This window comes from Amblyomma maculatum, chromosome 6, assembly GCF_055883805.1.
Source record: "Amblyomma maculatum isolate TAMU_Amacu chromosome 6, ASM5588380v1, whole genome shotgun sequence".
NCBI classification, from domain to species: domain Eukaryota; kingdom Metazoa; phylum Arthropoda; class Arachnida; order Ixodida; family Ixodidae; genus Amblyomma; species Amblyomma maculatum.
In genome coordinates this window covers 174,169,729-174,194,482 of record NC_139349.1, presented here as the reverse complement: position 1 = coordinate 174,194,482, position 24,754 = coordinate 174,169,729, and the positions used below count along the sequence as shown (strand labels likewise).

Genomic DNA, 24,754 nt, shown 5'->3' with positions numbered 1-24,754 from the left:
TATGCGTGTATGTTCGCCTTGATCACACACGACCTCGGCCTTTACTGGGCCTCGGGCATCTCTCAAGCTGTCTTTGTAGCTTTTCGTCCGATTCTCATTTCCTGTTTATTATTGGAAATAAATTTTCAGTTCAATTCAAAGGTGAAATGCAATAGGATTCATGTTTAGGCGCCCTAAGTGGTGAAGTGTTGCAAATGAAAATGATAGGGCAAATCTTAACGGATGTAAGAACGCTGCTCCGTATAGCTTGCGAGGCTCTTTCACTGCCCGCGGCGTGCTCCCGTCAGCAATAAAATATAGTCTGGAGCTAGTTGGCACGAAATTTTCAAAAACACAGCGCGGCGGACAAACAACAAGCGGCGAAAAGCACTTTTCCCGTCTACTCGCTTGTAATTTGTCCGTTACACTGTGCTTTCGAGAGTGCTCTTGCCAGCCCAGAATATCCGATCGTGGTACTTTCTCGTGTCAGGCAAGCATATCAAGAGTTACTTTTCAAGATGAACAATTTGCCGTTTACAGGTCTATGCTCAGTGACGCTCTCTACACCAATGGCGTCGTCGTATGTGATGAACTCGCAGAGAAGGATCTTAAGCGAAAGCGGCAGTTGCACAGCGAAATAATTCTTATAATCGTCCAGCGCACACTTGTACACCATGACGTCGCATCGGCCTCACCTGGTGGTCCGGATGAGCGCGGACGAGAGCTCGTGCGCCGAGAAGATGACGTCCGGGCTTGCGGCGGCCACCGTCAAGTTGAGGCGCACGTCCAGCAGCGGTATGACCGGCAAGTGGGACAGCATCACCCGCACACTGTTCGTGCGCGCATCCACAGCGTCCGGCGGCAGCTGCTCGTAGACGAGCGAGTCCACGGGGAACAGCTCGAGGCCACCGGGCAACTTGCGCGGCTCGGCAGAGCCGAGCTCCCGGCGGAAGGCACGCGCCAGAATCGCCGTGCCTGGGTCGTCAGCGTCGGTGCCCACGTCCCGCTCCCCAGGCACCACCACCGCCACGCTGCGGGAAGTGCGTCCGAGCTAAGCTACGCCCACGGTGTTGACGGGTCGGAGAGCGGGGTTAGGTACGTGCGTGCGGTATCGTGTAACTGTGGACCAGTCCTTGTCGACATTGAACAAAAGGAATACCTAAAAGGACGCTGATGGCAGATTATGCACGGGCCACACCTCACTGAGTTATCGCTCTACCTGAGGAGAAATATATGGGAGAGACATTCGCCTGCAGTGCATTTAGTGCTGCTGCTGATGATCATGACCCGAGAAGGCAGATGCGTGGTATGTGTTCGAAGGCCCTCGTGTGCCACATGAACAAGGCCATCCTGATTTCAAGTTACCGACATTCTAGTGGAAATCAAGAAGAAGAAATGGGCATGGGCAGGACATGCAGTGCGAAGAGAGGATAACCGATGGTCGCTTAGGGTAACAAACTGAATGCAAAGGGAAGGAAAGCGTAACAGGGGGCGGCAGAAAATTAGGTGGGAGGATGAGGTTATGAAGTTCGCAGGGGTCAAGTGGATGCAGCTAGCACAGAACCGGGTTAATTCGAGAAATGTGGGAGAGGCCTTCGCCCTGCAGTGGGTATAGTCAGGCTGATGATGATGATGATGATGTTGATGATGATGATCCTGATTTTATAGTTCTTCATATATCTTTTTATGTTTATGACCACTGGCTTAGTGCCCATTCCAAAGAGAATTTTCTCACTCGCTCACTACCAATGCGACCGTTCCCTATGCATATGTTTTATTATACGTTTGCCAAGCACGAAACGTTCGAGAAAACGTTGCTGTCATTCCCGTGAAACGCTGGATGCCACCGCCGTGATAGAGGCATCCTCATCTGTTTCGCTTATAAATCTACGTTCTTTGTCCAACGCTCCTTCCACTTCTAGCGAATCACTTGGATTAGTGTGGATGCCTATACTATCCTACCAGCGTGGATTCCTGTGCCGTGTATGCTCGACCATGCAGGCCCAAACATGTAGGAACGTGGGTATCCCTCTTTGCTATGATGGTGAGCCCTGGCCTGGACGTTTATCCTTGTAGCGTTGCTAGTGCGGGCATCAGAGTGGTGCGGCAAAAATATGCGATGGGATTTCTAGAGTGCATTAGTGCATTTAAAAAAAAACTGTGGCAACCTGACGCGACCGCGCTAGCAGCTCCCATCAGCGGATTCTCATTCTCATGCCTGCACTTCTTTAGTGACGCTCACTCATTCATTAGCAGAGTGCCGTAAACGGAGATGTACGTAACGCGTTATAATCGATTACTTTTTAATACGGTAACGTGCCGGGTAACTCAACTACTCTTTTCTGTAATTGGTAAGAGCAATAGTCACTTCTCTTTATGAAAAAAAAAGTTGCAACCAAGAGCACAGCTTTGAGGACCTCAGCATGCCGACAAACTAATGTGCCAGTAGGAGTGTTTTCTTCGCGACAGAACTACTAACAAGGTTTTTTTATTCGCCCCAATAAGAGCCATCTTTGGACGTATCAGTCCTCGATCCTGCAGTTTCGCCGATCACCGCCGCTGTTGACAAATCAATGATCAACGCAATGTGCAGTGACCCAACACATAAACCAAAACTCCTTACGACTGGGTGACTAAATTACTCAAGAAGAAAAGGTGATCTCCTTCATGAGGCCATGATTTTTTAAACTGGGAACACTTATGTCCTAAACAAAAAGCCTTAGAATCTTGTGCGCCTGCCGTACACGGCGCTTCGGCTGAGGCAATACTGCCATTAAAGTGTTAACTGGAATGAGCCTAGGTGATGCATCGTAGGTTGCTTTGCAGGTACGATGCAACAGTCTGCACCTTGCATCTTACCTCTCACGCTGCTACTAAAAGAAATTCAAGGCATTATTTCAAAAGAAGTTGCCAATCTGGTTACGTAGCCAACCACTCGATAAAATTTATACCAAGGTCTGAAGACATCGAATGGAATGAAATTAGCGAGACCACTGGATCGCTCCCATCTACCTGGACAAAGAGTGTGGGCGGCAGAAAGCCGTGCATGGAGATGACAAAACCATATCTCATGCGGCAGGTTAACCGCATCTGGCGTAAGAGGGCTGATCAGAGGCAAATGGGAATCACCTCCTATCGGCTGCATACCTTGAGACAAGATTCTTAAATTTCCTCCGACAAAGAGGAAATCAAAGGCAGTTGTGATAGTAGGCTTGTGACGAGAACACCCTCTCTCACGTCCTGTCTTTCTGTTCGATCACTTCACACTTGAAAAATGTATCTTCTCGCGACAACAGTCTGTTTCTGGGGTGTCCTCTTTCGTTACAAATGCAAATAGTTAACCATTGATATATATGGCGAGTGTTGTTTGGACCTTTGAAATCTAGTAGTCCTTGAGGCTGCTATACACTTGACTCACTCGACCGGGCTGCATTTTTTCACTTGAGGCCGGTGGACACATCCGGGCGCCTCCTAGGCGGTCATCAGGACTACTAGCCTTCAAAAGTACCAACAGCACCTCGCGCTAGATGGCGGCCAATCTGGAATTATGCCTGTAGTCGGATACTGCCTAAGTGTGCAGTAAGCACCACACAAAATTTCTCCGTGACAGAAAATACTCCGCTGTTACAGCTTTTCTGGTTGCCTAAATAAAACCTGACCATCCAACCAAATTAAAATCGCAAGAATTCCGAGGCCTCTTGCTTGTTTTGTTTAGTTAAATATCAAAACCTTTTCGACAGTGCCTTTTCCATCTCTAGACCGCTCGTAAACACACCTTGTGATACTCTTGTCACTAACATTATTTCGTATGAGGACATTGTTAATATAATGTCAAGGTTCAAAGTAAAATCGTCCCCAGTACCGGATAGTATTCCAAATGCATTTCTCCGGCACTACGCAGAGCAATTAGCAAGGTACATTGTATTATTCTTCCAACTTTCAATTAGATCTTCCCCTCTTCCTGGTGTGATTGCTAATTGCCTGTGCCGGAACATGGGATCCGGGAGCCACCGACCTCTCCACAATTTCACCTTTCGCAATTGCTCAATTTCGCCAGTGTCGCCTTTTGTCCGAAGCCGAATGCGAAGAAGAGTCGCTGAACGACACGCTGCAACGCGGGGACAACGTGCTAATGACGGCTACACGTGCGCAGTTGCGAGGATGGCGGGGGTTCTGAGAACGGAAAGAAAGGACCCAAGGTGACAAGGACAACAGCAGAAGGACAGCGGGGCAGAGAGGAACGGGAGGTGCACTAGAGCAGGTCGACTAAACCTCGTTTCGCGAGGGACGACTGCCTAAAAATACGAAGACGGCTCGCTAGTCCTGGCGGCACGTATATTGAGCTGGCCGTGTAAACCGTCAACAGCGCTGCCTGTAGCTATGGCCATCATCTCCAACCTCAAGCACCGGATCACCGCAGTAACTTCCAGGCGAAGACTGTCGGCTGAGCGAGGGCATCATGGCTCTGATTAAATCTGTTACTGGCTCTATTTCGTGTGTGATTTCTGCTATTCACCCCGAAAAGAGCCCTATGATCGGGGCATCACACCGGTGAAAGAAGATAGCGCGCGTAATGCTTGTGTTTAAAAAAGGCAACTGCACTTTCAGTATTCGATTACCGTCCTATTTCCTTGGTATCATCGACCTGTAAAATGCTTGAACACATCGTGAGTACTCATATCTCTGACTTCCCAAATAACCACAATATTCTACCTCTATTACAGCATAGCTTCAGAAAGGGGTTTTCAATCACAACCGAGTAAACAGCACTTCATGTTTTCTCTTCTGTCCTCGACAGAGGTGTACAAAAAGATATTATATTTTTGGACTTACGCAAAACTTTTGATCGTGTTCCGCATGACAAGCTTATTTTCCAACTAAAGCAACTTGAACTTCCCAGTTTCCTCATTGGCTTGATCTCAGCCAACTTAACCAATCGTTCTCAGTACGTCCATATTAATGGTTCAAACTCTAACTATCTTCCAGTCACTTCCGGTGTTCCGCAAGGTAGTGTTCTCGGGCCACTCCTCTTCCTGATGCTTTGCAATGATATAGTTAATGTGACCCATAATCTCATGAAACTTCCTCTCTTCGCCGACAACTGCGTTATTTTTAACGAAAGTGTGGTATACTTGAAAACCATCCCGCACTTAATGTTGAACAAATTAACATACTATAGTGGTGCCAGGAGTGGGGCATAGTCCTTAACTCAGAAACGTCTGTCTTGATTTGCATAACCAGGAACAAAATATCCATTTCAGTACTCTTACTCTGTCCAGGACCACAGCTTAACCGAGGTGCAGGAATATAAATATATCGACGTTACACTAAATAACCGCCTCAGCTGGAACACATATATTCATTACATCTCCTCTTCAGCCTTTCGCAAACTATGCCTGCTCAAACACGAGCTGAAGGATACTCCCGGTCACACTTCTCGCATACACAATTCTTATAAGGCATAGGTTTTAATATGCTCGCACTCTGCGGGAACCCCATAAAATGTGCAATATATAAATGCTCTTGAAAAAATTCAGAGACGGACACTGCGTTTTATCTATCCCAAATACGGTAGACCGATTTAGGATAACTAATGGTGAACTAATGGCAGGAAGTGGTATTGTCACTATCCAAGCAAGAAGAAATTTCATCCGTCTAAAATTTATTATTTCTCTTACTTAATCACAATCTGGCCCTTGATCCGAGCCCTTACGTTAGCATTTTAGGAACGGAGCACAAAGAGGACACAAAATAAGGGAAACGCACACGAGCACCTACTCACAACTGAATTTTTATTGGAATCGCTAACAGAATATTGTCACGTAGTGGTGACGAGGTCGACGACACAAATGAAAGGTCGATGATTGCACTAAAGAAACTCTTTATTTGGGCTGACTTGCGCCCGAAAAAGAACTAGGCAACTCGGCGGCGGCGATAGAAACAAACGTGCTCGTCGATCGTAGAACAAAGAATGTCCGTCACACTTGTCAACGCTCATTTTAAAGGCTGCACACAACAATCTAGATAACGTCGCAAACAGCTACCAGCACGGGCTGGAACATTGTGGAAAGACACCCGAGTGGCCGGAACCTTCGAGACAGATCTCGGTGCATCTTGCGCTACAACGAAACTGATAAAGGTGTGAGTGGCGACATCGAGCATTAACAAACAAAGATTATGGAACTGATACGCGGTCCAGAATCAGAGTGATAAGCCTGTATGCCGGCGGCTGTTAAAAAAACAACAAATACTATTTTGAAGGTTTCGCGGCATTACTCCCCCCTTAAAAAAAACATCGCCTCGATGTTCCAAAATAAAGAAACTTAAACATAAACACTGCAAGGTTTAAACACCACAGATTCTTTAACGCGCGTAATATGGCTTCAGTCGTACAACATGTACAATTTCTGGGCGTGCGCGGCGCCTTTGTGATGCTGACGTTCCGTCGGGAATGACTTCATAGTCCAGTGGTTCGACGCGGCGAAGGATTTTGTATGGCCCAAAGTATCGACCCAACAACTTTTTACTTAATCCGCGACGGCGAATTGGTGTCCAAACCCACACTTCGTCTCCTGGATTGTACTCTGCATGGCGTCGTCGTAAATTGTGTCGTCGGCTGTCGGTGCGCTGTTGGTCTTTAATACGCAGCCGTGCGAGTCCTCGGACTTCCTCTGCACGCTGCGGGTAGGCGGCGACGTCAAGGTTGTCTTCGCTGGTTACGTGCGGCAGCATTGCGTCGAGCGTCGTCGTGGGCTCCCTGCCGTACACAAGCTTAAACGGGGTCGCTCTGGTCGTCTCCTTGACTGCCGTGTTATACGCGAAGATCACGTACGGCAAGATGGCGTCCCAGGTCTTGTGTTCAGCGTCGACGTGCATAGCGATCATGTCCGCGATCGTTTTGTTCAGGCGCTCCGTAAGGCCGTTGGTCTGGGGATGGTACGCAGTTGTTCGTCGATGGCTTGTGTGACTGTATTCCAGGATGGCTTGCGTCAACTCTGCCGTAAACGCCGTTCCCCTGTCCGTGATGAGCACTTCTGGGGCGCCGTGTCGCAAGAGAATTTGTTCGACAAAAAATTTGGCGACTTCTGCCGCGGTACCATTTGGTAGTGCTCTTGCTTCGGCGTAACGGGTAAGGTAGTCAGTGGCCACGATGATCCACTTGTTACCCATAGACGAAGATGGAAAGGGGCCGAGGAGATCCATCCCAATTTGTTGAAAGGGCAGGATTGGGGGCGGAATCGGGTTTAGTAGTCCTGCTGGTCTGATCGGCGGCGTCTTGCGTCGTTGGCACTCACGACACGTCTTCACGTAGTGGGCAACTTCGGCAGGCAGTCGCGGCCAGTAATACTTCTGCTGGATTCTACACAACGTGCGCGCAAATCCGAGGTGGCCTGCTGTGGGCTCATCGTGCAACGCCTGCAGAATTTCTTGCCGAAGGGTTTTAGTCACTACGAGTAGCTGCGCGGTCTTGTTGGGTGCGAAGTTCTTCTTCACGAGGAGGCCATTGCTTAACGTGAAGGATGATAAATGTCGCCTGAACACACCAAGAGGGGAAGCGGTCTTTCCTTCCAAGTAATCGGCTAGCGCTTTCAGCTCAGGGTCTGATCGCTGTTGTTCTGCGAAACTGCTGGCGCTTACCGGTCCCAAAAAGGCGTCGTCGTCATCGTCTTTCGGGGGAGCATCGACGGGAGCGCGGGATAAGCAGTCTGCGTCGGAATGCTTCCGGCCCGACTTATAGACTACAGTCATGTCAAATTCTTGAAGTCTTAGGCTCCATCTGGCAAGGCGGCCGGAAGGATCTTTCAAATTAGCCAGCCAGCAGAGCGCGTGATGGTCGCTTACCACCTCGAATGGTCGGCCGTATAGGTATGGACGAAACTTAGAAGTGGCCCAGATGATTGCAAGGCACTCCTTCTAGGTCGTCGAGTAATTGACTTCGGCTTTTGTGAGGGACTTGCTAGCGTAGGCGATTACTTTATCCTGTCCGGCGATTACTTCCTCTTCTGGACGAGAACGGCTCCTAGGCCCACACTGCTCGCGTCGGTGTGAATTTCGGTCTCGGCGTTTTCATCAAAGTGGCCAAGTACAGGAGGGCATTGCAGGCGGCGCTTAAATTCGTCGAAGGCTTCTCCTTGCAGCGCTTCCCATTTAAAAGGTATGTCCGCCTTTGTAAGCTGCGTCAACGGTTCGGCGATCCGCGAAAAGTTTCTGACAAATCGTCGATAATAAGCGCACAGCCCAAGGAATCGGCGCACAGCTTTCTTGTCGGCAGGCGGTGGGAATTGTGCGATTGCAGCTGTTTTCTCCGGGTCTGGGCGAATACCATCCTTGCTAACGATGTGACCTAGGAACCGGAGTTCTTCGTAGGCGAAGTGACACTTCCCTGCTTTTAGCGTTAGTCCCGATGACTTGATGGCTTCCAGCACTGTCTGTAGTCATTTTAGGTGGTCTTCAAAGTTTGACGAGAAGACAACAACGTCGTCCAAATATACCAAACAAATTTGCCACTTCAAGCCTGCCAGGACTGTGTCCATTACTCGTTGAAACGTGGCTGGTGCAGAGCAGAGGCCAAATGGCATCACCTTGAACTCATAAAGGCCGTCCGGTGTGATGAATGCAGTCTTCTCGCGGTCTCTTTCGTCGACCTCAATTTGCCAATATCCGCTCTTCAGGCCCATCGATGAGAAGTACCTTGCATTGCAGAGCCGGTCGAGAGTGTCGTCGATGCGGGGAAGCGGGTAGACATCCTTCTTCGTTATGCTATTCAAGCGGCGGTAATCAACGCAGAAGCGAAGTGTGCTGTCTTTATTCTTGACCAAAACGACTGGTGCCGCCCAGGGGCTGTTCGATGGCTGGATTACGTCATCACGCAGCATTTCCTCAACTTGATCGCGAATGGCCTGTCGTTCTCGCGGCGATTCACGATAAGGGCTTTGGCGCAGAGGTCGGTCGTATTCGTCCGTTATAATGCGGTGCTTGGCCAGTGGTGTTTGTCGTACCTTCGATGATGACGAGAAGCACTCCTTGTAGTTTCGAAGAAGACTGCGAATCTTGTTTTTCCTGCTGTGGGTCAATACTGGGTTGATGTCAAATGTGGGCTGACGGAATTGTCCAGTGCGTCTTCCAATGGTTGGTCGTGGAGGGCGAATACGTCTTCGAGGTCCGCTAATTCGTCGAGAAAAGCGATGGTCGTGCCCTTGCTGAGATGCCGGTATTCTTCATTGAAGTTTGTTACCAGCACCTGAGCTTGTCCTCTCCGGAATTTCGCGATGCCTCTTGCGATGCCGATACCTCGTTCTAAGAGCAATTGGATATTTCCTTCGACGATGCCTTCAGCGGTTTCGATGTCTGTGCTACCTACGCTGACGGCTACGCTTGATCGGGGCGGCACTATCAATTCTCCGTCGAGGACGTTTAAAGCGACGTGTTGCGTCGAAGTCGTCGTAGCAGGTATGGCTTTGTCTGCAGAGAGCTTGATGAGCTTGGATCGGAGGTCGATGATAGCCCTATTTTCATTTAGGAAGTCCATGCCTAAAATCACGTCGCGGGAACACGGCTGCAAGACCACAAAGCTGGTGGGGTAAGTACGCCCATTTACGGTTATTCTTGCAGTACATCGCCCCGATGGAGTAATCAGGTTGCCACCTGCGGTGCGTATCAGTGGGCCATCCCAAGCGGTTGTAACTTTCCTGAGATGGGACGCTAACGGTCCACTGATGACTGAATAGTCAGCTCCGGTGTCTACAAGAGCAGTGACTCTGTGACCGTCGATATCAACTTCAAGGTCACTTATTCGTGTCCTCGCATTGCACGTGGGCCTTAGTGTCCGATCTCGGCTCCGTCGTTTCTTCAGGTCATGGCCGGGGCATACCGTTGTTACTTCGCTGGGGGGCGGTGTCTGCTTGCACTCTGGTCGTGTTGTCGTCGATGACGTCGCGTGGAGCGGCGGTGAAATGGCTGCGTCGTCGTTACTGGTCGTCGGCGGCGGAGGATCTTCGTCCTTTCGCCGTTGAGCAACCTCACCTCCAAAGGTTGCTCTGTTTAGTTTCCCTGCGCGGGCTTGGGGACCTTCCGCGCATACTCTCATCATAGGTACGGCCTGGCGACGCAAAGCGGGCACTGACGGCGATGGAGATCTGAACCGACGGCTTGGTGGCGCAATCTCACCGCTACGCAGATAGTTGTCAATTTCTTGTGGTCGTTCACCTGGACGTGGTCGTGGAGCGTCGACTGCAAATCCGTGGAGACCGATTCGTCGGTACGGGCAGTGGCGCAGAATGTGGCCGGCCTCACCGCAGTGGAAGCATAATGGCCGGTTGTTTGCAGTCCTCCTGGCGTCGCACTTCCCGGGGCTTGTTGGTCGTTGGTAGGCTTGGCGGGCGGGGGCCAAGGGGCGGTTTTCAGGAACAGGACGGTAGCGGCGAGGGCTCGGAAAGTCATCACGTCGGGGCGGAGCTCGACGTAATGCACCAGCGTAGTTCATCGCTGTTCCCTCGTGTGCTGGAACAGTCGCAGCCGTCGCTTGAGGAACGCCTGCAGCGCCTGCTGGACTTCTTCACTGACGACGTCCGCAAGAGTCGCCACCTGCGGTTGTTGCGATGATGGCATCAGTCGGCGGAGCTCCTCTCGCACAATCTCCCGGATGAGGTCCCGAAGGTTCTCTCCGCTTGTAGATGCGCTGGGGTAGTGGATTGAGCAGTCCGGCTGAAGTGGTCGCTCGTAGTGGTGCATCCGGGTGTCCAACGTCTTCTCGATGGTCGATGCTTCACTTTCAAATTCTTCCACAGTTTTCGGCGGGTTTCGCACAAGCCCCGCAAAAAGCGACTCTTTAACTCCTCGCATTAGGAATTTCACTCTCTCACCTTCGGTCATGTTAGGGTCGGCGCGGCGAAACAGGCGTTTTATCTCTTCTACGTAGACCAGGACGGGCTCGTTTGGTAGTTGAATTCTTGATTGGAGAAGGGCCTGAGCTCTTTCTTTTCGGACAGAACTTGTAAAGGCCATCAAGAACTGTGCTTTGAATATCTACCAATCCTTGAAAGAAGTCTCGTGATTTTCAAACCAAATTCGGGCATGTCCTTGAAGAACAAAGTAGACCTGCCTGAGTTTCGCAGCGTCGTCCCAGCCGTTGAAATCTGCCACACGGTCGAAAAGGTCCATCCAATCTCCCGCATCTTCATCCGGTCGTCCATGGAAGCAGGGGGGCTCACGGGGTTGGACGAAAACAACCGGTGCTGTAGGCTGGGCCATTGTCAGCGTCGATGCCTTCCGAGATCGAATGTGGTCAGGCAGCAGACCGTGTTCGGGTTGTAGGCCTTGGAGTCGGCGGCTGGCTCGGTGACCTGTAGGCTGGTTTTCCAGAGCGACAGGAATAAGGCTGAGGTCTTCGCTTGAAGGATCAAGAACAGCACCTCCACCAGATGTCACGTAGTGGTGACGAGGTCCACGACACAAATGAAAGGTCGATGATTGCACTAAATAAACTCTTTATTTGGGCTGACTTGCGCCCAAAAAAGAACTAGGCAACTCGGCGGCGGCGATAGAAACAAACGTGCTCGTCGATCGTCGAACAAAGAATGCCCATCACACTTGTCAACGCTCAATTTAAAGGCTGCAGACAACAATCTAGATAACGTCGCAAACAGCTACCAGCACGGGCTGGAACATTGTGGAAAGACACCCGAGTGGCCGGAGCCTTCGAGATAGATCTCGGTGCATCTTGCGCTACAACGAAACTGATAAAGGTGTGACTCGCGACATCGAGCATTAACAAACAAAGATTACGGAACTGATACGTGGTCCAGAATCAGGGTGATAAGCCTGTATGCCGGCGGCTGTTAAAAATAACAAATACTGTTTTGAAGGTTTCGCGGCAATATATACTGTGCACGCCACAAAAAATATAAAAAAAAACATAAAATGAAGAAGAATTTACAAAAAATGTGGAAAAAGCAAGTCTGGAAAGATACATATAACATGGAAAAAACTTCTTGACAACTGATTTAAGGTAAGTAATCTCAGTTTTTGGTTAATGGATACTTCGCTAGCATACTTGTCCCCTCCTTTCGTGATATGGTATGCCTTGATAATTTCTCTTGTGCGTTGATTACGCAATGTGCCAAGCGCGACAGTTTTATCAAAAGGGGGGGGGGGCATCTACATTTTGAACAATGTTTAGGCAAATTATGTTGTGCTGTTGGGGTAAAGAATTCCTATGTTCAAAATGGCGGACATTTCAACAACGGCCAGTCTGCCCTATGTAGTATTTTTCACAAGAAAAGGGAATTTTTAAATTACCTGCGTCCTGTATTGCATGTACTTGATTTATGATTACCATGGTTTATGGTTAACATAACATTTCTGTATCTTTCCAGACTTGCTTTTTTCACATTTTTTTTTGTGAATTCTTATCATGTTTTTTTAATATTTTTTGTGTCTTGCACAGTGTATTTCTGTTAGCGTTTCCAATAAGATTTCAATTGTGAGTAAGCGCTTGTGTTTGTGTCCCTTATTTTGTGTCCTTGTCTTCTTTGCGCTACGTTCCTAAAATGCAAACGCACCAACTAGCCCAATTCAGCATTCTTGTGCAGTCCGAAGTTCGCCCTCTTGCTAGTAGGCAGACACACCTCTCTCATTCCCTCTACGTAGCATCTCACTTTGCTAGGACTAACTATTAGAAATTATCCTTTCTCCCTAATACACTCGCAGATTGGAATCGTTTGGCTAATTCTTCTCTCCAATCTTTAGATATGCTGGAATTAAGTATATAATGAGTCATGAAATGTTGCTTTCTGTCAGTTCTTGGATGTTTGTTTTGATTATGTGAATTTTTTGTTTGCTCATTGTTGTGTTCGAAGAGCTGTGCCCTCGTTCGTTCTGTTGTGACTGGAGCAGTGCGCGCTAATGGACAGGCCCGCACCCCTCTTCGCGCTTCGCTGGGAGGACTCGCCGCCTGCCTGCGCTCAGCGGGACGCCCCCCACGGCGGGCTCCCTCACTCTCCTCTAGTTCTGGGAAGCAAGCCCCATCCCCATCTCCGGCCTCCGTTCCCTCCGTTCTTCGCCCCGGCAGTTCGGCTTACACCTCGGCTGACGCTGGTCGCACCCTCTTATCTGGTGAATAAACACAGTTAACAGTTTAACTGTAGCGCGTACGTCTTTACTACATCGACGATGCACAAACACGACACTCATTGTAGTAGAAGTAGCAGAAGACTTTATTGGGGCGTTACACTTTGGCGCCTAATACAGCGATGTCCGACGAGCAGGCGTTGCTCTTCTTCACCCTCAGCACCAAACCAGTCCACCCAGGTCCAGATAGTATAGATGGAGATGGAAAAGAATCCCGATTGCAGTGCAACCGGAGATGAAAATAGGCAGTGTGAAAGGTTGGCATAAGGGGAAGGGCATGATGGATCACGACAGAATTTGTAGAGATATAACCGTGCAGGGGTTATTAGTGTATTCAGCTGTATTTGCCGAAGGACATGAGCTTCCCGAACGGAAAGATTAGGATGAGGGTCGGGGTAGAGCTTGCGATCTAAGCGAGCAGCATTGCAATATTCGCTGATGGTGGCGCGAAGAGACAGTCTCGGCCTGCCCTCCAAGGATCTTGGCCAGGGAATGAACGGTGCCCGGTTACGAGTTTCACGGGCGAGCTGGTTCGCCAGCTCATTGCCGTCAATCCCCGAGTGTCCAGGAATCCGTCGAAGGAAGACGGGGCAGGGCTGCAGGGCAACAAGTGCAGCCTCGAGCTCCATAGGCAGATGATGTGTTAGACTTTTAGATTGAATGGCACACATAGCAGCCTGGGAGTCGGTGTATATAATATACTGAGGCACAGGTGGGAGAGAATAAAAACTCTGAATTGCATGAATGGTATCTCACGTGTAGTAATAACCGCTTCCGCTGGTCTACTAAATGTGGTGGTGGGTTTTGTACCTAATGCTTTCATGCCGTTTTGCATTGTATGTAACTGTATGCCACTCCTGCTTGGGCGCTCAGCCTGCAGAATCTTATAAATAATAATAATCTGTTTGCTGTTCACTGGAATAATACATGGTGAACCACTGCCCATAGTTAGCAACTGCTGTTTTTATAAGTTGCATCCTACTATAGCAGACCCCTATACTTTTCACTGCTTTTGTGCTAACATGCGAACGTTACTATTTCGATGTGGGAATCACCGCCGTGCGTCATCGACCGCAACCGCAACGCCCGGCTGACACACTCCGTGGGCACGTTGGTTGTGCCACAGCTCTGCGCACTACACCTATTGCTTTTGCCATGCTGGTTATTAACCGATACAGTCGGCGTGCTAAGAAGACTGCCACCGAAGCTGTAGAAGATTTTTTTTTTTAGCAGATGCTGCATAGTCTTTACAAGCCGGCAATAAACAAAACAAAAAAGCAGTCCGGCCTTGTGGTGCAGCCGCCACTTCAAATTCGGGAGGTACCAGGTTCGATCCCTGGTGCCGCCGGTTACCCACCGGTTTTCAATATAGGTAGATTTCCCCTGGCCTGGTGCTTCACTCTTCTGGGGTGAAATGCTTGGGAAAAAAGTCATCGACCAACAAGTTGTACCAATGGGTCAGTGATTTGTTCCACAATCGGACAACCATTATTCCGCTTAGTGCAGCAGAAGCCCATGTGCCCCCCCCCTTTTTTTTTCACCGTTTGTGTGTGTGTGTGTGCGCGCGCGTGCGTGCGTGCGTGCGTGCGTGTGTGTGAGCGTGCGTGCGTGCGTGCGTGCGTGCGTGCGTGCGTGTGTGTGTGTGTGCGTGTGTGTGTGCGTGTGCGTGTGCGTGTGCGTGTGCGTGTGCGTGTGCGTGTGCGTGTGCGTGTGCGTGTGCGTGTGTGTGTGTGTGTGTGTGTGTGTGTGTGTGTGTGTGTGTGTGTGTGTGTGTGTGTGTGTGTGTGTGTGTGTGTGTGTGTGTGTGTGTGTGTGTGTGTGTGTGTGTGTGTGTGTGTGTGTGTGTGTGTGTGTGTGTGTGTGTGTGTGTGTTTGTGTGTGTGTGTGTGTGTGTGTTGAGCCATTGCGACACCCCCGTTAAACAGGTATTGCCCTAAAAGCTTTAGAACCTATACCTTATACCTGGTTTGGTTTGTAGAGGTTTAACGTCCCAAAGCGACTTAAACTATGAGAGACGCCGTAGTGGAGGACTCTGGAAATTTCGACCACCTGGGGTTCTTTAACTTGCATTGATATCGCACAGCACGCGGGTGCCTAGCTTTTCGCCTCCACTATACCTTACACCTATACCTTTGCAGGCAGCAGTGTTCGAAACTGGTTTTGCGTCCGAGAGAGAGCGCACCGGGGTTTGTGGAGCCTCTTTCAGGCTTATACCCCTGTGAGAGCCGGGCGGCGGGTGGAGGACGCTGTACCCATATTTACCGGTGAGGTTCCAGCGGTGGGTTTCGAGCCAACCACCCCCCGCAGTCGAGAATTGGCGCCCAAAATACTAGGCCACGACTGCGGACTGCAACTACTGCTACTACGACGCTGAAAGCTTTTCGGCCGAAAGAGCTGTATAAGCTATCGTTTAAAAACAAGCCCTCAATAAGGATTTGTTTACTCGCACTGGTAAGAAAACAGACGAAAGGCGTTACACAACGTGAGATGCGATAGTAAGGACATCTGATCGAATTATTTCGCTTATCAACTCACAGGTTAATACCCCAAGGAAACGAAGGCGGCACCACGTTTCCCTCCCTAATCTTTTCTCAGCGGCATACAGAAAGCAAAACAAAGTGCGATAACAGTCAAAAACACCAGATGGCTCCGATTTTCATAACAGCCTGACTAAGGAAAGCTGCACCAGAGTGCTCAATGCGCGCATGAGCGTGTTCTCGCTGATTTCGACGCTGTGCTTCATCATACGGCGCTTATTGACTCGGCGGTCTGCACTTGTGCGTTCAGGCAAACAAATTGAAAGGGCGTATATGGGCAGATTACACTTAAGCACATTCTGACTGTGAAACACCAGTTCCTCGCAATGTTCTTTTCCTTTACAAATATGTATACCCCTGTATTCCTTTTGGTGCCAAGCCAAGTAATTAGCCTTGATGTACCATGAATGAAGAGCCCTTTTAAAAAACTCCCATGAACGGTAGCGCCAGCTTTCCCGCTAAGTAAATTTTATAAACTATATACCATCTCGTAATGTGGCATTTTATGACTGTATGGTAAAGAGTATGCATGAGATAATATAGGCACATATTGAGGAATTAGTGATTAAGCGAGCAGCATGTATACGCGAACCAGGATCCGCTAGAGGAACGGCAGACCAGGACCATTCACTGTCAGTTATGCATTTAAAAGCGGAGCTTAAGCGACACAAAGGTCCTTCAAGTCCGAAATCGACCCAGCGAAACATCTGCATACATCTCGTCTTAAATGCACAAGTAGCAATCAAAGATGTTAGATACACTGATCTCCGGTTATGTATATATGCCTCATTTCTTTCCATCGCCGATAAGATAATCACGTCAAAAAAGCCGTGCATATAGGTCGTATGACTTTCATTCATCGTCTGTGAAATGTCTGCCTCTCTTCAGATCCTGAACCCAATCTGCCGGACGGTGATGCGCTGTTGTATGAAATCAAGTGTTCTCTATATGCGCCCGCTTACATGGGCGCATCAAGCGCGAAGACTTCGCCGAATCGCTCCCTGAGCAGCGCAGAGTCGTTGTTTGGCAAAAAAGGTGGCTGTGCGAACAGGTCCCCGAGGAAGGCGACTGCGTGCGGCTGAACGTAGTCCACCGCCGCACGGAAGGTGCGGCGCACGAAGCGCTCCTCGTCCCACGCCCACGCCGCCTCGGACAGACCCGGGGAGAATGGGAGACGCGAGTCGGCCACCAGGAGGAGCCGCACCTGCGTCCAGGATTATTCCAGGATTCCAAGGTCACGTGGTTCGAGCAGGGTTAGGGAAGCCTTCGACACTGTTAGGCAAAGATGTGTTCAGTAGAAACACAACCTAGTTGTCGGGGTTGAGAAAACTGATTAGTCGAGAGGGTCGTGACCTCACACAGAACTGAAAGCGACTTAAATATCCGATGAATTATTAAAATTATTTCAGAAGCCCATTAGTGCGGCTGAAGGTAGGAGGGGCAGGAAAAAGCGGTCATTTGTAGGAACCCTGCACTGCAGAGATTTTCGTTGCACTTCACTATGCACTATGTTGTCAGGTGCCAGCCTGAGAGCCCGGAAAAGTCCCCCGAAATTGTAATAGTGGCGGAAGGCCTTCGTTGTGTCCGTCCATCGCAACTCCTGACATGTAGTAATTGTGCACAGTTGCATAATGAATTAAACGCCATAGTAAAATGTAAGAACGCAAGGCAAATTAATTCTGCGGAGATAACTGGGATAATTTGATGCCAAACGAACCTGTGACGTGCCCTTAGGCCTAAATTCAGGGATATGACCCCTATAGGCCACCAAGATCCGTTCTTTGGACTTGGCTAATGGAAGGCCTGGTATGTCTTGCGGTAAAAAAAAAAAAAAGACGTTTTTTTTTTTAATATCTGCGAAGCGATATGCAAAGAGAACACAAACCACCTGAAGCAACTAATGAAGGATAGCGCGTCATACCCTTCAGACGGAGCCTAATTAAGCGTTTCCCTTTTTTCATTTTCTTGCTTTTGCAGCGGTAACTGCGGGTGCCCGCTTTACAAATTTGCCGTAGGAAACACTGATACATGCATGAATTGAGCATCCTCTTTTAATTCCTTCAGACATCATTTATGTAAGCACTAAGAGGCATTACTTTTTCGCCTAGCTACAATACTCAAACCTAAAAAAAAGAAAACTTTGTCAGTTACGGAAGCTCAATTTTTTCGTTTGGAAAGTGCGCAATTTCCTTCCAAGTGCGAAACTAGTGTAGATAGCAGCATCGAAATGTGTCAACTTATCACGTAAGCACGTGAAGAATTATGGAAACAACTTCTATTTCGAAGGTATGCATTAAGCATCATAAGCCCTTAAAGGCGAAATTCGTGTCCCGCACTTTCCTCTCATTTCTGCCAAATTCGTTTTTGCAATCATAACTCTGAAAATGTAAATTGAAGCAACGGATCCTGATGAAATCCCATCCAAGCGAACTAATGAGCTTGGCCGCTTTTCCACGGAGGCGAAAGCTAAGCGTTTGTGTGCTGCATGATGTCAGTGCACGATAGAGCACCCCAGATGGTCGAAATTTTCGGAGCCCTCCACTATGGCGTTTCTCATAGCCTGAGTCGCTTCGGGAAGTTAAACCCTGCAAACCAAACCAAAACCAACGAACCTAGGAAAGTATAGAAACTAATTATACCACATAAGTACATTCATGACATTTTATGATTGTGACGGAGTTGAACGATTGATTGATTGATTGGTTCACAGGAAGGGAAAGGCGCAGTATCTGTCCCACAGCTACAAGTGTGACAGATACTGCGCCTTTCCCTTCCTGTGAACCAATCAATCAATCAATCGTTCAACTCCGTCACAATCATAAAATGTCATGAATGTACTTATGTGGTATAATTAGTTTCTATACTTTCCTAGGTTCATTGGTTTTGGTTTGGTTTGCAGGGTTTAACTTCCCGAAGCGACTCAGGCTATGAGAAACGCCATAGTGGAGGGCTCCGAAAATTTCGACCATCTGGGGTGCTCTATCGTGCACTGACATCATGCAGCACACAAACGCTTAGCTTTCGCCTCCGTGGAAAAGCGGCCAAGCTCATTAGTTCGCTTGGATGGGATTTCATCAGGATCCGTTGCTTCAATTTACATTTTCAGAGTTATGATTGCAAACACAAGCCTGTACTCAATCTCGTCATGTTCCACTGAGAAATATTGTTCTACCACCACTCCTAACTTCTAAGTAAACCAGGTATAACGAAGTTGGTTGGTTGGTTGGTTGGTTCGTGGGGTTTAACGTCCCAAAGCAACTCAGGCTATGAGAGACGCCGTAGTGGAGGACTCCGGGGTGGTGCAGTGGTAAGACGCCCGACTACTGTGCCGGAGTTCCCGGGATCGAATCCCGACCACGGCGGCTGCGTTTCGATGGAGGCGAAACGAATTGGCGTCCGTGTGCTGTGCGATGTCAGCGCACGTTAAAGAACCCCAGGTGGTATAACGAAGTATCGCCCCAAATAAAGAGTTTTTGGTGGTATATTTAAATTTTTTTCTGCTTTTGCTAATTCTTTCTCCGTGAAGTCAACCTCGTTACAGAATTTTGCGGGCATACTTTTAGCTGTAAAGCAAATTGCAGCCATCCAGTGGTCACTAGCCAGTTCTTGACCGCAGACGAAGTCTGTACTTGAAATATTTTTGTCGATATGATTTCCATTGCTTCTTATTTCACCCTTAAAATCCCGTACCGTTTTTCCACCTCTGCGCTTCCTTACAGCCATCCGTACCGATGAATGGGCACTGATTTTTTTACCGTTCCCTCTTATCTTTCCAGCGCTTTTCCCTTTCGTTCTGGTGCATTGTAACACCACTTTTTCTCGAAAACACCTAATTTCTTCCTCAATCCAATCCTGGCTGCTAAGTGCTGTATTAACGGGTAGTTTAACTTCTCATTTCGTTCTGTTCCTCTCATTTCTTTCGCAAGGTGCTTAACCTGCACACCGACACACTTATTATCGCTTCCAAAAATGTGCCATCATTCGAGTTCCTACAGGGAAGAGGCTGCCTGGAAAACAGCTCGACCAATCCCAAGTTTAGTTATTTTGATGATGCCACCATCCTTAGGCACAAGCGCTACAGGAATGCTTCGAACGCTGGAGCATTGGAAAGCTTCCAGTGGAAATCGTGAACCACAATTAAATCCGACCAGAGGTAGATCCCCTGGCCGGGAGACTGAATAAACATCTCTCCAGAATTACAATCTCATCGCATGCGCTAGCTACAATGCAAAAGGCGCGAAGGCTCAGGGGAAACAGAAAAACAGAACCAGACGCCCAATGCTTAGCCGAACCAATCTTGCGCCGAAAGCCAAGTCAGCGAAAGCAGCCTCCTGGGCTGTGCCTTGACCTGTCGCCAACAGGTAAGAGACAGCTGCATTTTGCGTCTCAGGCTGTTCCACCGGTTATTAGTATATGTTTGCAACTATTCCTATCGTAAATATACGTTGCAGCTATGCACTCGCGGCACCAAGCCTACACCTGCGACGTCACTCGTCCTACTGCATGGCCAGAGAGAACTTCTCATCTAATGTGCATGTTACCAATATCTGCTCGGAAGGAAGCAGTCTGCGGTACAAACTAGCACTGCTAATACAGATGGCAGCAGTGGCGAGCGTCTAGGTTCATTTCACATGACGTCATCGTACAAACGCCGTTCGCCATTTTTTTTTTTTGGTCACGGGCGCGACGCTGCCCGGTCGTCGCATACCAAAGTTGTAGTGGAGTCACACGACGGACAAAATTGTGAAGCACTATCACGATCTGGTATTGCGTGACTATAGTGAGCAAGAATATTCTAGCATACTGCAGACGCGATCATTAAGTCAGCGATTTCCACCGCTTTTCTTCCGTCCGCGAGCAACGTTTTCGCAGTTCGGATTCATGCACGAACGACACTTTCCTTTTGCTTTTATTTTTGCATCAGAAAGCATTCCAGCCACACCCCGGTGTCCAAGCATGTACAGAAACGCCGGGGGAAAGCGGGCTTTGAGGGACTGATTAGTACAGCCGCAAAGCAGGCACGAACGGGCGTCGCACTGTTCTGTATCCCGATTATCTTAGCCCGACGCTTGTAGTGCGCGCAGCGGTATGTCTGGTCAGCGCCTGGTCTGGTACCCACAGTCACAGGGAAAAGCTAGCAAGAGCTAATTAGTAACGTGCAACGGCTTGACGGTATTCCTCGCATTCCTCTAGCACTTTACCGCGCTTGCAGTTACGCTGCATACACGTACTGGGAGCACAAGGGCAGCAGTCCGAAAGGTTCTCCTCCAAGAGTTGAAGGTAGCATGTTTATGAAATTGTCATTGAGTAAGCGCGATCACTTGCACATACACAACCGCGTTTATATCACATCGAGTGGGACAGTCAGCACAGCAATGTTTTAGCAAAACGACGCAGCAAAAGCAACAGTGCAAGACCCGCCACAGCAGGCGTCTACCTTAAATAGTTGGCAGCTGTGCGGTTCTCTGAGTTTTTACATCTGCACGACCTATTGCCGCATCCGTAGACAGCGCAATCGACCATTATTGAAGCAAATTACAAAGTTCACAGCAGCTTGGATCTTTCGAACTACCCAAACGAAACCTCAACAGACGACGACGATGATCAAGGCTATGGCACACCGGAAGCAAAAAGGCTTCATTTTTCCCGTCGCCCCCCCCCCCCCCTCGCGGCAGCCGACAGTGCATACAACCTATACCTGGTCAGGCTTGCGGAAGATGTGCGGCCAGTGGTAGCTGGTACAGAGAACGTAGACTCCGTAGTCAAAGATGAGCGCGTACGCCAGGAGAGCGCCCAGAGAAGCTCGCAGGCGGCTCTTACTCAACGCCATATCTTCGTGGCACCGGCGGAACGCGGTCGCAGTCATCTATCGCATCGGTGCTGAGAGAGTCGACTGTGGTTGGAGCACGGGCTGATGCAGCTATGCCGGAGTTCTTCGTCTTCATCGCTGAACAGCGCCTCCGCATCAACATAATGTCACACGAGAAGAAAACGAGGAACGCAGGCTCGTTTTATTCCTAATTATTTCTTCCTTGTTCTTTTCACTCTCCAAATTTAAAGCTCAGAAAGCCCCAGTACCACCCTCAATCATCTCTGTCAGTGATCCTGATTTGCTCAAGTTTCTAATTTCAGTTCTGAATTATGGAATCTAAGAAACTCCAATCACCGCCGGGTCATGGCCGATCCACTCCGGCTACGTCACTAAAATGCAGTGGCGCTGTCGTCGGCAGTGACTTTCGCGTGGTAGGCAAAGCGACTGAAACGTTGCTTTGCCTACCGTGATTGTGTGATGGCTTGCTGTTGCCGAGAAATGCAGAGCACCATGCCGACTAATCGCGTCGCAATGACATGTGCTGAAAGGCACGCAAGAGGAAGTTTACTAAGTTTGCACAGGTTTCTTGCCGACAATGGTCTCCGTAAACAGTGGTGGGCCGCCGCGGTGAAGCGCCAAGGCTGGATACCGATGCCTGCTCATCGAATATGCGGCAAACACTTCGTCACGGCTAAGCTGAAACTTATTCACCTTTACGCCAGAGTGGTCTACAGGATCAAAGGTCGCGAATATCTCGAGTTTGGCTTTTTTACGAAGCGTGATGGGATCTTGCTACTGTTTTAGTGCCGGTGCGGGCGCGGGTGCGCCGGTAACATATGTAGAAGAAGCAATCATACATATGTTGTAATGCGTAGGTCTGTTTCTTTGTTGGAGCATGTATACATGTTTTACCTATGTAAACTGTTCCTCAAGACCGTTTTTTCGCTTCGGTAATTGTGTGTATGCGCAGTGAGCTGCTACGCAAGAGAGATGTGTTGCACTCCTCGGTCCGTGATATATATGTTGATGGCCGCCGCGTTCACGTCAAATTATTTTAGTTTACTTCCTGAAGAAGATTCCCACTTCACGTTGACAGCTGCTGATTTGGACTGGAGCTGCATTTTTGTATTTATGCCGAGCGCTTTTATTTGTATTCACAGCGGCTGATTGTGAATGCGAGTTATGGGGTTTATCCTACATTAACGCGGCCACAGGGGCCGAGACCGAACTGGGCCGCCCTAACTACGGAACCACGGGTGAAGGTAAAACCGGCCCAAGAAAAGAGGTCCCCAGAAGATACAGTCCCGAAAAAAATGTCCCTGGAATATACGGCCCCGGCAAAAACGTCCAGAAAGGTTCCCTCAGGAAGCGGCCACTAGGAAACATTTTCACCGAGGAAATTGACTGAAAATCTACCCGGACCTCACCTCGCGAAACTTTGAACATCTTATTAGATGCCTTTTCTTTAGAATAGATATAACCATTGTTTGGGCACTGGGTCCTGTGGCTGTTTTACAGGAACTGGAGAAGGCTTGACGAGAAAGCATTGCGAAAAAAAAAAAAAAGAACCCCACCACTATATAACATATCCAGCGAGTATTATACAGTGCATAGTTCCCAGTTTCCAAGCTGGGAAATATCGCTCTTTAATATAGGTCTAATCACCCGGCTAATATTACACATTCGAGAGACGTCCTTGTCATCGACAGCACAACCTACCGTGGGATCGCTGACGAGAGCAGCGACACCTCGATCGTCTTGTTTGTTTGCAAACATGAAGGAGGTCTATACGCCATTTTTATGAGCGTGACAACAACAGAACAAAGATGCACTTCAATCCTGGGTGAGCATTGAAAGCGGACACAGCTGCACAAAAACAGCGCGAATAAACGGGGAGGAAAGGAAGAAACCACAGGAACACGCGCTGACTCTCAACTAAAGTTTAATCGCAGGAAACACGTTTATATAGGAACAGAAACAATAAAACACCAAAACCAGAACGCACGTGTTACTATGTGATATCCAGATATGCAACCTCACAGTCACGCAGCAGCAGGGAAGGTTTGCTGACACACAATCTTTCTTTCTTAGCCATATTATACGCCTCGATGATTTCCCTGGTCAACTGGTCGGGGTGTTTGTACAATATGTCAGTAAAATGCAAGGACGGAAAACGGGATTGCCACTCACGGCAATGATCAACTAGATTAGTGGAGCGATTAGATTCTAATGAGTTGAGATGTTCTCTGAGTCGTGTGTTAATACATCGTCCCGTTTGCCCAATGTATTATCTGACCACAGGACAGGGGGATTTTATAAACTACCCCTTTGGAGCACGGCACAAATCTTTTATCGTGTTTAACAGCACAAGACGCTACAGATTTATTAGGATTGCGGGACTTATTTTCTACCAATGAACAAATTTTATTGAGCTTATTAGGGGCAGAGAAAACAACATCAACTTCGTACCTATGAGTCACATTTTTAAGACCATGAGAAAGGCGATGTACATAGGGAAGGACTGCGAACTTTCTCTGTTTCTGTTCTTTCTGTGAAGGCGGCAGCAATGCCGGCGATTTAAGTTTTTGATTATTTTATTGCAACCTAAAGTTATAAGCTCAGCTGGATAGTCTGCTTCCCTAAGTCTCTTAGCCTGATTATCGAAACTTTGTTTCATAGCATGGTGGCATGATTTTGACAACGCAGAAGACAATTATGAAACAATTCCACATTTCACTACCTTAGATTGATGCGATTTTTAGTTCAGCAGCAGTTTATTGGCCCGTAGCGCGTAATTCCAACACATTTGCCCTTTCCCTTCAGTCAAACACAAATCTAAGAATTTTATCTTGTTATCAACCGGTATCTCAGTGGTGAACTGCAAACCCCATGAATTAGCTTTGAATACTTTGAATGGGGTTGGGACCTTGGTTCTTGGCTGCCTGACCCACCCCTGCCTGATCCACTGCATGTCCCGCGTCCTCTGGCTTGTCAACTGGTGAGGCCATTCCGCGTGTGGGGGATATGGCCAGACTTCCCCCTTTGGTTTAGGGCTCATGTCTATCTAGGGTTACGACCATCGCGATTTCTCCTCAGGGCACAGGTCCGGTAAACTGGTTGGCCAGCTCGGCTGATAACACCACTCGAATGCTGTTTTTGTGTTGTTGTTTTTTTCTGAAAATGAGGGTGTCAAGCATATCCCTGTGGCGCTGGTTCCTGTGGGAGTAATTAAAATAAAAAAATCCTCGTGTGATCCAAAACCAATTGAAGGCTCCAGCCAGCCGATATCTGCAGATAT

The 24,754-nt window shown here is 48.6% G+C and overlaps 1 protein-coding gene across 1 annotated transcript; it reads right to left on the bottom strand.

The window, feature by feature from the left end:
- Nucleotides 1-670: 670 nt before the first annotated feature.
- Mppe (Metallophosphoesterase) lies at nt 671-21,474 on the bottom strand. The gene is made up of 3 exons (XM_084608206.1): nt 21,343-21,474; nt 16,607-16,848; nt 671-1,010 (listed from the first exon to the last, which is right to left on the bottom strand). The coding sequence occupies exons 1-3, from the start codon at nt 21,472-21,474 to the stop codon at nt 671-673; spliced, it is 714 nt and encodes a 237-aa protein (XP_084464332.1).
- Between the last annotated feature and the right edge of the window lie 3,280 nt (nt 21,475-24,754).